Source organism: Natator depressus, chromosome 10 (genome assembly GCF_965152275.1).
Source record: "Natator depressus isolate rNatDep1 chromosome 10, rNatDep2.hap1, whole genome shotgun sequence".
NCBI classification, from domain to species: domain Eukaryota; kingdom Metazoa; phylum Chordata; order Testudines; family Cheloniidae; genus Natator; species Natator depressus.
In genome coordinates, this window is record NC_134243.1 from 38,803,030 (window position 1) to 38,815,958 (window position 12,929).

The window sequence follows — 12,929 nt, forward strand, 5'->3', positions numbered from 1 at the left end:
AAGGGCTACTGAAGAAGGGGCAAACGAGACCAGATGTCCTTGGAGGGCCGTGTTCTCATTTGAAGTTGCCACCCCTTAAAGCAACAAGGCAGATGGCACCCCTTTGCTGCCATGGGACATGGCCACTTCCCTTTGAAATGCTGCCATTCCATGGGCTCTGCAAATCAACACCCCTTGTACTGGGGGCAACACCTGTGGGGCCTTTTCCGTATCAGGTACACTTAGCAAGTCAGCCCCAGTGGTGAGCACGGCGCAGGCAGCACCTGCTAACCTGCGTGCGGTGCTCAGAGCTGGTATGGGTGCAGCCCCGGCTGTCACCTGTCTACTAAACCTGCCACACCCAAAGGGGGTTAGGTATGGGGGCTGCCCTCTTGGCCAATACTGGGGACTGAACCAGGGACCTAACAGCCAACAGCCCGAGTCTCTACAGTGCAAGCTAAGAGCTGGCCCAGCCCCATTCCCTTTGCAGATCGGGAGGCATAGCACACACTGACTGGGGGCTAACACCTGCTGCCAGCGGAACGGCACTAGTGACAAGAACGAGCAGCTTCTGCCACTGCACGAGTGACCCTGGCTGCAAGGATCCGGAGCCCAGTAGCTTCAGACGAGTTCTTGCAGACACGAGGAATGGCAGTCAGGGCAAAGGGCCCTCATGGCCATGTGCTGCTGCTGCTCCCATCACTCATACTAGCCGAGCACCTCACCTTGCAGGGCTAAGTCTAGCCTGGTGGGCCATTCCAGGGGTCAGAATCATCCCTGGTGAAACTCTGCTGAAGTCAACAGGGCTACCCCAGGGATGAATTTGGCCCGTGATGTTTTGCTTCTCTACTCAGGACTCCCTAGGGGGCATAGGCTGCATAGGCCAGCAAAGCATAAAAGAAGTGGACCACAGGTAAAGGGAATGTCAACCTCCATGAACTTCACACGCTTGGAGGCTGAAACTGATCCAGATTGATCATTCAGGCATAGCTGATGTGCTATACAGCGGGCAGCATTCCATCATCACAGCCAAGGAGGGAGAAGGCGGGGAAGGGAAGATACAATAAGCTCAACGCCAGCTGCCATCTAACTGTGCTTAGAACACTGCAGAAGTGATCATACAAGGGACCAGCAAAAATCAGCTGCTGAAAACATGCTGAAAGCCAAGCTAAACCGCCTTGGGGAGAGAAACGTACAGATGTCATTTAAGATGGGGAGGAGATAGGGTTGGGTGGGGGGGGGTTACCTGTTGGGGCAGGGACTTATGTGCTGGTGTTCTGGACCAGATTCAAAGTCCCCAAACCCCAGTGCCCTGTGATAGCTCCCATAGCTGGCGCGTCTCCAAGCTTTGATCTGGGCTTCACAGATCGGATCCTATCACTTGGCCAAGCATATCCCTGAGCGCTGACTGGCACAGGTATTTTCCATGGCCATCCAGTCTGCAGTAACAGCACTTGGGGGTTGAGCATCAAGCATTTAATAAAGATCTCCAGTAGACCCCTAGGAGAGGTCTGTTTTTGGTGGGGGGTGGGATAAGGAGGGGAGACCAGACAGAACATTCACAGTCTTTCCCCAGCACTGCCAATAAGTCCATCTTGCAGAAGGTGTTAGGGCAGAGGATCGAGCATTTGGTGCCTCTTGATATGTGTTGTGGGGTCTGGTGAAGTCTTCTGTGTGGGAGAAGAGAATGAACATCAGGGGATATTCCTGGAATCTTAATTCATCTGTCTCCCACTTCCTTTCAGCCCTTACATTCCTCTGTGCTGGCAGAGTCCTTTGTGTCCAGTGCCCCAATCTCGTGTTCCCAGGGTGTGCTCTGTGAGCTAGCCCTGACGCTACCAGGTTCTGTGACTGGTGCTCTACCACTCTCTCCTCCCAAAGCTTTAACAAGGAGATTCTGCGCTGGACCCTGTATGCCGTTCAGTAATATGCTTGCCCACCTGCCATGCTGAAAACCCCATGCCTGTGGTCTAGAGCAGGCCATGGTGGATGACTGTCCACCCAGCTGAATGGGCAGGGGCAGGTTCTACTCAGTCTTACCCCAATCAACAAATGCAGCGACCCTACAAAATTGAGAAGTCACAAGTCTGACAACAGCCCCCCTGTGATATGGGGAGAAGTCAAAGGTAAAGAGGTAAAGAGGTAAAGAGGGCCCTGGCCAACCAGTTGTGATGGAGCCTAAGGGTGTGTGTGTGTGTGTGTGTGTGTGTAGGGGCGGAGGAGGGGGCTAAGAGACTGCTGCAGTCCAGAGAGCACATGGGTGGGTCAGGGAACAGAGGGTAGCCCCGTCCCAACCCTGCACACTGCAGGGACACGGGTGACTCAGAAATTCATTGTGAGCAGCTGTTCAGGCACCAAAATTTAGACCAATGATCTGCCTCTGTGGTGCAGATGGGTGGAGTCAACCCAACAGTCCTTCCCACAGCAGAGGACTGGCTGGCTATGAGGATCCACTCTCTTTCCTGCTCTTCTTCCACCTCTGCTTGCTCTGCCTGGTTCTCCTCTTCCTCCCCTCTCCTCCTGAGAGTGTGTGGAGGGGGTGTGATACTGAGCTAGTGTAACCCACACACCTCCTGCGTGTGGTGTTCTGTTCCATCTAGTGGCACCAAGACCACTTATAGAGACAGATAAAATGAGTCTGCTTTACAGCCTTCACTAAGAGCCAGCTGGCTTTTAGCTCATGTGGAAGAGGCTCCAGAGGTTCCTGGTTCAATCCCGCCTGCCGACGACCGGGGTCTGTCGACATTATACTAGCACAAACCACAGAGACTTTCAGCCTGGATATTCTTGTGGGGAGGGGAGGTCCCTTGAGCAGCTTCTGTGCCCTAGAAAGAGTGCTGAGCCCTTACACAGTCCCCTATCCTGGCCATCAATCTTTGGCTAAGAAAAACTAGATGGACAATTTTAGAGACCAGTAACGCAGCTCTTACACCAGCCAGATGGACAGTGGCCATGGCAGGAGGGTGAACAGCTGAGTATGAGAGGAGTCAGACTGTAGCTGGGTGAGCCCAGCTTGTGGCTTGGCAGGCATAGCAGGCATGTTACTGACCAGTGAGAAATCATGCAGGATGGTGCTGGATGAGCGCCCAAAGCCATGCTCTTGCTCCAGGAGCCGGGTGCTGAGATCCTGCTTCTCCTGCCCCCATTTCCTTGCAGACTCCTCCAGCTGCGAGGGAGAGAACAGATACTCAGAGCACTATGGTAGTGCTGCCCTGCTTGCCCTCTCACCCTGGGTTTGCTCTTGACGGCAGTGGTGGTGCATGGCACCACCACTCTGCTCACGGACACATGGGAAACTGACTTGTGCAGCTCAGACTGCTCACCTGTGGGTTCCCCATCCAAGCCACACATTCCCCAGCTGGCTGCCTCCCATAACCTATACCCAGCCATACACAGCAAAGCGCTGCTGGAATTAGGGGAAGCTTGGAGAATATGAAACATGGCACCTGGGCAACTGGGTCTTTGAGGCCACACCCAAGGTGTTCCTTTGAGGTCCATTTCCCCTCACTAGTGCTGATTTGGGGACCTGTTAGACTCATGCTGCAGCCTCCTTCAGGGGCTTATTTGTGGGAAAGCCTGTGAAAATGCTCAGTGCCAGGGAGGCTGGTGGGCAAAGGAGCTTTTGGACACATCTGCTTTAAGGCCTTGATGCTGCTCTTCTGCGCTCTCCATGGGCTGGGCCTAGGCTACGTCAGAAATTGATGCCTCTCCTTCCACGTTGTTCTCTCGAGAGATGATGAGACTCAAGGAGAAGACTAGTTTGAGATTGATCTTTTCAGCAGCCAGTGCTTGACTGTGGAACTCCCATCCACAAGAGTTACAACTGACCAGCAACTGATCACCTTCCAGGCCAATTGCAAGAGTCAGCTCTTCACCAGCCAATAAACCATAACAAGTCCTACCCTCCTCTGGGAAAGGAGCAGAGATGAGACAATGCTTTGTCTGCATCTAGCCCCTAATCCACCTGTGATCATGTATATAGATACCTCGAAGGAAACACCAGATCCAGGGGGCACACCAAGGGGTGAGTCAGGTTGTCAGAGTTCATTCTCATTCATGCCACAGGACCATGCAATGGGTGGAGATTGGGGATGGGATGTGTGTACTAAGGGGATGACCATGAGAAAGGGCATGACAATTACCTGGCTTTCCAGGACACGAATGCGACCTTGTGCCTTCTCCACCTTGGCCAGCAAAGACAGTTTCTCTGAGTTGGTGGAGAACATGTCCTGCAAACAGGTAATACAGCCAGCAAGTGAGATGTAGAGACTCTGGCCCTCCATCCCCTTCCCATCATGACACAGGCTGCCAGTGACCCCTTTCCCCCCACCATTCCATGGAATTCAGATAATGGGAGTGCTGATGCGGGGGGTGGGGGGGTGGGGGAGGAGGTTGGGGTTGGGGGGCAAAAAGCCAGTGAGAGAGGTACTGAACAGACCTTGGATCTGTGGAGGCTGTGATGAAGGCAGCTCTTTAAATACAATATAATATTGCATTGCAGTAGTGGCTAGAGGCTCCAATCAGAGGTCAAGGCCTCATTGTGCCAGGTGCTGTACAAACTTGTCAGCAGAAACAGTCCCTGTCCCAAAGCGTTTACAACCTGATTATGACACTGCACCCCATATTCTTCAGAGTGATATGAGAGGATTATGACATAATTATGATGCAGTTTGTACAAGATAAGTCATGTGAGATGTCATTGGAAAAGTTTTGATTTGCTGAATATGATTATCCTATTTGTATGCATGCATGTATCATTTTTGTATCTAAAGTTATGAATATTATCTATGTATCTGTATTTCAAATGTAGTTACACCTGGGTAACGCCCACTACACAAGATACTTTCAGTCTAGATAGCTGGTTGGGAAGGGCCTAGTCAGGGCAAAGAGCCATTAGGGAGAACAATAGGATTTAGGAGAAGCTTATCTCCCACCTGGTGAGCCTTCCTGAGAACTCCACAGACAACCTGTGAGTGATGGCTGCTATGACTCTACAAGGACATGTGACCAGGCCACATGATGCTGGATTCCATCTTGGGATGTCAGTATTTTTCCACAGATTGGTCTGGGAACCAAGCTTTGGAACAAAGGGTTCCCGCCATATGCAAAAGCTCTATAAGGCAGGGAGTGACATCATCAGGGTAGGGTTCATCACTTCCCACACAAGAAGACTCCTGGAAACAGCTAAGGAACAAAGACTGAACTGGAGGAAAGTGCTGGACCCAGGCTAAAGGGATTTCTAGCCAGTGTATGAAGTCCTGAGAAACCCACGTTGTAAAGCTAATGCAGCTTGTGCCTTAAGAATCTGTAGCCTGCCTGTACCATCAATTAGGGTGAGAATCTGTTATTCATAGCCAATCTATTTAGTATATTAAGTTTAGTTTGCATTTTTTGTTTTTTTGCTAGGTAATCTGCTTTGATCTGTTTGCTATCCCTTATAATCACTTAAAATCTATTTTTGTAGTTAATAAACTTGTTTTATGTTAAAATCCAAAGCAGTGAGCTTTGACTGGAGTGCTTGGGGAAAATCTTTGCTTGGTTACTACAAGTGTGCATTGTTCTCTTCACATTGAGGGAGAGGTGGACTGGGTATTAAACCCATATACTGGCCAGATTTGACCAGGGCAGGCTGGTACTGCTCTGGGGTCCCAGGCTGGGAAGCCGGAGGTTAGAGAGCCTGCGTGTAACTGCAGCTGGGTGTGTCCCTACCTAAGTTTCCTCTGAGCTGTGCGGCTGCGCAGCAGCCTACTAAGTGCCACACAAGTATTCAGGGCTGCCGTGGCGCCCCTCCCCCAACCTCAACACAGCCCAGCCCCAGATCTGCCAAAGCTGGGGAAGAGGCCCCCCCTCCCCTGCCCCCAACCCAGCCCCAGCCCAGACCTGCCATGGCCGGGAGAGAGGCAGGTCCAGCCCTGGAGCTGCCACGGTGTGGAGAGGTGAACCTTCCCCGCAGCCTAAGTGCTGCTGCAGGGAGAGAGAGCTGGGGGGAGTCCTCTCTCCCTGCTGTAGCCCCAGGGCAGCCTGCACCCCAAACTTCTCATCCCTGGACCCACCCCAGAGCCCGCACCCCCAGCCAGAGCCTTCGTATTGGCGCATATAACAAAATTCATTCCGCACATGTGTGGGAAAAATTAGATGGAACACTGGTGTATGAATGCTGGTGAAAGTGCAGGTTGGAGGGCTTTGCAGCTTCTCACAGCAGTACAGTGTGAGAGGGAGCCCAGGCTGGTGGGTCAGGGGATTCAGTGGTACCCCAGTTCCAGATGGCACCCCGGGAGGAACCCGTCACACTGATAAAGCAACTGAACGGCCAGCCACAATATCCTGCACATGAAGTGAATCACTCCCACTGGCTAACAGGGGACCCTCCCCATGGCATGGCCCCAAGGTGACCCATCTCACCGGCAAGGCTTGCTGCTGCAGGATGATGGGGGAAGAGCGGTAGCGGGCTCTGCCCAGCTCCTCCCGCAGTCTCATGTTCTCGGCTAGCAGGGTGGAGTAGAACTCCTTGGAGAAGCTATCAGCTGGGGGAGAGGAGCAGAGAAGCCACTCAGACCTCTGCTCGGCTCCATACCCTCCAGCACTTTCACTACCCACCCCCTTCCAGGGAGAGGCCAGGTCATTTCACCTCCCCTTTGCCCCTGCCAGCCTACCATACTGGAATCAGAACCTGGGGGCTTTAGGCTTCCTTGACTGGGGGCTCTGCTTTTCCCTTCCACAGGGCCAGACATCACGTGGAGTAGCAACTTACTCCACAAGTAGCCCCATTGGTTGGTGCTGCCCAACATGAGTAAGGGAGGGGGCAGGGTATGGCCCTGAATGATGAGCCTCTCTGCTGGGTCCCTATGAGCTTCTCCCACCTGCCTCTCCTGTGGCCAGTTGAGCTGTAACTTGGGCCACTCCCTCCCCTCCTGCATTACTCAGGAGCTACCTGGCTCCCAGATAAAACAGGGCCCAGCCCAGCCCCTGGCTCTCACACAAAAAGAGAGGGGGGCATTTACCCAACGGTTGCTCACAGGTCCTAGCGGCCTCTGGCACCTTCTCCTCCAGCATGCGCTCCATCTTCTCAATCACCTTTGGAAGGCAGAAATTCAGTGGAGAGCGGAGCTCCCATCATGGCCCCTGAAGGCCCACATAACCCTTACAGCAGCAGGGTGCTGCAGAGAGCTGGGGCCTTGGCTAGACTAGATTTGGGGCATGTTGTTAGCACACGATCACTAACAGGGTCTAAACATCTAGTCTGCAGAGGGTACATTGCCCTTAACTCATGCTAAACAGGCTGAGGTGAAGCCCAGAGGTTGGCATGTTAAAGGCGGTGTGGCCTTAGCAGCACTAGACTTTTAAAACATGTGAGTCACACATGCTAACACCACAACTCTAGTCTGGACAAGGCCTAGCTCTGCAATGCTGTTCCTGGCCTTCCCTCATGCTCAGTTTGCTGCACTGCTCCCCAGCTGGAGGGGACTGTGTATGGGCCACAGACAATGAACCTCATGTCCTTTAAGGTTGGGTCCACACTGCACATGGGCAGGTCTACATTTAAAATGTGGCAGCGGCACAGAGGAGACGCTGCTATGCTGACGGGAGAGCGTCTCCTATCAGCGTAGTTAATCCATTTCCCCAAGAGGCGGTAGTTATGTGGGTGGGAAAAACTCTCCTGTTGACATAGTGTGCTCTCTATGCCAGGAGTTAGGTCGGTCTAACTGGATCACTCAGGGGTGTGGATTTTTCACACCCCAGATTGACATAGTTATACCAATGTATGTTTGTAGTGTAGACCTGGCCTCAGCTTTTAGCCAAAGCTTTACTTCTGTCCATACACAATTCAGTCTGACTCAGGTCATCAAGCACTCAGGAGTCACAGGACTCAGGTCCTAGGACCCTGCTGGGGTGTGGATCAGAGCCTGAGTCCTGCTATGACTCGGGCTCAAACCCTGTCATTTTGCAGTGTGAATGCAGCTCAAGCTGCAGATCCAAGTCAGAGGGTCTGTGTAGTGCAGTATGGTGTTAGCATGGCTGTGAGACCAGCAGTTGTAAAGCCAGCTTTACAATGCAGTGTGTATGCTCAAGCGTGAGCTTGAAACACCAAGTCTACAAGCCTGGTCCCACAGATCTGGTCTTAGTGTGCAGTGCAGACAACCCTAAGAGACGAGGACCTACAGGGATTGGGCAAAGGGACTGTTAGTCTAGGCAGGAATGCAGTTCTAGAGCAAATCTGCAGTCTGGGGATATGGGGGATCGCTGCTACTCAGATCCCAGGATTCCCAAGGCTGTCCAGTCTGTAGGCTTTGAAAAGCTGAGTGGCTGATCTGCAGAGCTAGCATTAATTACTGTCACCACGCTCCATACCAGGGACTCAGTGAAAGCATTTGCATCCCAAAGTTCTGGGCTGGGTGACCCACAGGACTTCAAGATCCCATTCTCTGGTGCATGAGAGAGTTCACGGTGCTAAGCAGATGCCCTGCAGTTGCAGCTCCTATTTCCATGCCAGGTTCCAACACAAGAGCCTGAAAAGCCAAGCACTTAATGCAGAATGTTGGCTCATTATGGTGCAGTTGGTTGTAGCGATCCATCCAATACCTTCTGTGTAACAGAATGTGCACCTATGCCCTGCCACCAGGAAATGGGTGACAAAGAGGGAGCAGATGGAGGCAGGAAGATCCCGCCCTGCTAGTGAGACTATGGGGCCCCGATCCTGTGGGCCTGGGTGATGCTAACAAACATGACCTGATGGGTTTGCTTTGCTGTGGCTTGTTGCAAGGTCTCCCTGTAGGGAGTGCACTATGAGCACAGGGCATGTTGCCCCAGCATGGAAGAGGGGCAAAGCACTGTGGGACACCCAGCTGGGTGCCCTCCCCTCACCCTCCCATGCACCTGTGCTCTGCTCACCCTCTCCTGCTGCCGCACAGTGTCTTCCAGGGCTTTCATCTTGGTGATTTTCTCCTGGTACTTCCTCAGCACCATCTGCTGCTGCTGATGGGCTCGTTGCAGCTTCACCAGATCCTTCTCCCGGTCGTTCTTCTGGTGGGCGAGAAGGGAGGGAAACCATCAGATCCCTCGGGGAGGGAATCAGAATGCACAGGGGATTCTTTACGGAGGTGGATGGACACAGGCAGACCTGTGGTTCTCTCTGGCTCCTAATAGTCGCTGATCAGGCTGCGGAACCATGGCAGGGCTTGAGCTGCCAAAGCTACTGGAGTTCACCTATTACTCCATGTTACTCCACTCTCCTCCCTTGGTCAATCAGGGTGGCTGCAGGGCTAGGAGAGGAGGGTAATCAGCGGAGAACTCAAACTACAGCCCCAGTCTCCAGGAGCTTAGTGAGACTGTCCAGGGGTCTTGGAATACTTGCTTCTCCAGATGGCTCCCACAGCTCCAAGCTGCTTGCCCCCAGTGAGGGCCTCCCGGGCACCAGGCTGCCCTCTCTGTGTCTGTGTTAATTTCCACCTGTAACCAGGAACGTGCTGCTCCTAGCGTGCAGCTCTAAAGAGTGGTGGCCTCCTTTCTCCTCTGGAGGGGAAGACCCCCAGCATGGGATAGCAGGAGAAAGGCAGAGGGTGTTGGCTGTGCAGCACAGCTGACTTTCACCCTTAGCCTGGCCTCTTGCTCCGCAGCCTGGGGCTGGGGAGCAACCTCTGATGTCCCACGTGCTGAGCCCTGTCTCCACTGTCAAACTCCCTTCTTGCATGCAGCCTTCTTCAGAGCTCCCCTCACTAGGGACAGCCCAGATCCTTGTGCTTGTGCCCTGGGCATCATATCTGTTTGAATTAGACCATGAGGCCCTCAGGACAGGAGCTGTGTACGCTCACGGGTCCCTCTATGGAATAATGACCAAGCAGGCCAAAGCCATCGGCACAGTTACCCGGATCAGCTCATTCTGCAGCTGTTGCACCCGGTCCTTCATCCTGCTCATCTCCACTGTCCCAGCAGCCAGTTTGCGCTTGAGGGCCACTGCAAGAGACCACACAGCCTGGTCAGTGGCACGGGGGCATGTCTGAGGGATACAAGCAGCTTCCAGGACTCCCAGGGAATAGGGGACACAGCTATGGGGCAGGTCTATTCACCAAGGCCAAAAGCGCCCAATCAGATTGTTAGATCCACAAATTCAGATACAAATTAAACTGGATGGTGAGGACTGAGGAGCATCTGCCAAGAGAGAGAGTCCCAGAGGAGAGGGCAGGGACAGGGACTGGGGGACACTGACACTGTGCCTGCCTCTAGCCAAGGCTATTAACCTTTCACTTTCCCACTCCCTGTAATACCACAGTCAGAGACACTCCCCACTCTTCCTCATGGCAGCCTCCTCCTTCCTTCGCTCTCTACTGGGCCATGCAGAGGTGGGGGTGGGAGGTGCGTACTTTACCTATCCTGTCGACTATCTCCGCCTTGGTCATGACATCCACGTCCACGTCGTTCAGCAATGTGCGGCCCACTTCCTCGTGCATGCTCAGATTGCGGCGCAGAGTGCTGTTCTCTGCCTCCAGGCTGGCAACACGCCTGCGCAGAGACAGGATATCGTCTGCCATCTTCTTCATGGCCGTACAGTAATTATCCAGCTCCTGTTGGCCACAGGAGAGCACCTGTTACAGCTTGCACAACCTCAACTTAGACACATATGCTTAGCCAGGTCCCTTCTTCTTCCTTCCACCCACCCACCTCAATGACCAAAGGTGCTGGCCAAAGGCTCCTGCCACAGCGGACCAGACTGAGCAAGAGCCCGGGTGGGGATGGGTGAACTGCAAAAGACATGGATGAGCTGCGGAAAGTTTCCCACCCAATATTTATAGGACACAATCGCCATAGTTTTCAGGTGTTCAGGCATGCACCATAATGTACTGAACTTATATAGCACTCTCCATCCATAGATCTCAAAGCACTTTAGGAGCATGGGTAAATATTACTGACCTCATGTTACAGATGGGGAAGAAGGGAGAGGAAATGACTCACCAAAGGCCACTACATTAGTGGCAGAGTTAAGACTACAGCCCAAATCTCTTGAGTCTTAGTCATCTGCCTTAACAACTAGACCACACTGTCCCCTGCTTATCTGAGATTCTTGGAAATCTTAAGCCACTGTCACAGTAGGTTTACATCACCTCCTGCCTCTGTTGGGGCTGGAAAGACCATGGAAACATTGTCTTGTGCTATCTCAGCAGTCGGGTTTCTGATCACAGGTGGAATGGGAAAGTTTGGGGTGAAACTTCTGGTCTGTTCTTGTTTGGTTTCAGCAGCTCAGCAGGGTCAATTTTTCTTCCCTTGTTTTAAGCATTGTGTCCATCTAGTGCTGGAGGTGGGGGTGGAGGTGGATGAGGGGGGCTAGACTGACAACTCCAGGGACCTGAATCTTATTTCTTTGCCCAACAAAGTGACAAACTTCCCCAGCGCCACATGTGTGCCTCCATGCTGACCTTGAGGGACGACCTCTAGGGCTGAGAGGGGAGATCACGCCTCATGACCTAGGCTGTCCCTGGTCTCTCTGCAGAGGCTGACAACAAGAACGCCAGCTAGCATCAGCTATAACAACAGGCTTGTGATGTAGCACCTATCTACTAGGCCAGAGGTGGGCAAACTATGGCCCGTGGGCCACATCCGGCCCGCGGGACCATCCTGCCCAGCCCCTGAGCTCCTGGCCCAAGAGGCTAGCCCCTGGACCCTCTCCTGCTGTACCCCCTCCTCCGCAGCCACGCCGCCGCGCGGGCAGCACTCTGAGCAGCATGGTAAGGGGTCTGGGGCCAGGGGGTTGGATAAGCGGCAGGAGGTCCTGGGGGGCAGTCAGGGAGCAGGGGGCGGTTGGATAGGGGGTGGGGTCCTGGGGGGGATGGTTAGGGGTGGGAGGCCCCGGGAGGGGGTGGTCAGGGGATGGGGAACAGGAGGCAGTTAGATAGGGCAGAGGTCCTGGCAAGGGCAGTCAGGGGACGGGGAGCAGTGGGGGTTAGATAGGGGGTGGAGTCTGGGGGGGCAGTTAAGGACAGGGGTCCTGGGAGGGGGCAGAGCCCAGAGTCAAGCAGTTTTCTTCCCATCTCTACTTCATAAGATCTTCTCATTTCACACCATCCCTCAAGGACTGGCCCCCATCTGCCCCCATTCATATACTCCTCCCTTCCCATCTCAGGTGGCTGCCACCTTCCCCCATCTGCATCCTCTTCCTTTGCCATCCCAGGTAACTACCACCTTCCCCCAAGTGTATCCTCCCTTCCCATCCTGGCTGTCCACCACATGCCCCTATCCATATCCTCCTCCCTTCCCATCCCTACACTGGCAGGTCACAGTGGTCCCATCATGGTGTGTTCTGCACCCAAAACAAGCATCACTGCTCTGCCTGTTAACTGACCAGGACTAACCAAGGAGCAGTTGACATAGGAGCTGCATTCCAAGATTTACCCACTACCCATCTTCACCCCTTTCAGAAGGGCCCCTGTGCTTCCCCAATATGGCCTCTGGCAGACATTTCTGGCATGCCAGGCCTCAGCTCATCTGTCCCACATTAACCACTGAGTGATGGAACCAGCCCTGGAAACATGTCAATTCTTTGATTCTTAAAGCTCTCATCATGGCAGCAGTGATGTTCTCAGGGTAGAATTCCTCACCTAGAAGGTTACTGAAGAGGCCTTGGAACAAGAATTACCACCCAGCTGCATTGGGCAGCAGCACACCATGTGCTCCCTCCTGTGTTCCACTTATCTCCACAACATCATTAGTCCTTCCTAGATCCATCTGTGCAGACCTGGGGAGAGGGCAGCAAATGGGACCAAACATCGCTCCAGCAATAGTGTAAATAGGACCAAATGGCACTTTGTAAATCAGCTGATAATTCCTATCCAACATCCAGAGTTCTGAACACAGTACATCAGTTATACCTGGTTTGTCAATATCACTCTTTCCTACCCAAGCCTTCTTGGGCTGCTCTGATAAGCCAGGAGATTTACCGCCCTATTCAACACACCCTATAG

The 12,929-nt window shown here is 53.2% G+C and overlaps 1 protein-coding gene across 1 annotated transcript in view; it reads right to left on the reverse strand.

The window, feature by feature from the left end:
* Nucleotides 1–1,515: 1,515 nt before the first annotated feature.
* Nucleotides 1,516–12,929, reverse strand: part of LOC141995064 (coiled-coil domain-containing protein 33-like) — a 318,466-nt gene continuing 307,052 nt past the window's right edge. The window contains exons 14-21 of the mRNA XM_074965846.1: nt 10,343–10,538; nt 9,842–9,930; nt 8,869–9,000; nt 6,981–7,053; nt 6,382–6,503; nt 4,122–4,208; nt 3,029–3,145; nt 1,516–1,649 (exon numbers count right to left, since the gene is read on the reverse strand). Of these exons, the coding sequence (XP_074821947.1) occupies nt 1,587–1,649; nt 3,029–3,145; nt 4,122–4,208; nt 6,382–6,503; nt 6,981–7,053; nt 8,869–9,000; nt 9,842–9,930; nt 10,343–10,538 (879 nt within the window). The 3' untranslated portion in view covers nt 1,516–1,586. The remainder of the gene's footprint in view (nt 1,650–3,028; nt 3,146–4,121; nt 4,209–6,381; nt 6,504–6,980; nt 7,054–8,868; nt 9,001–9,841; nt 9,931–10,342; nt 10,539–12,929) is intronic.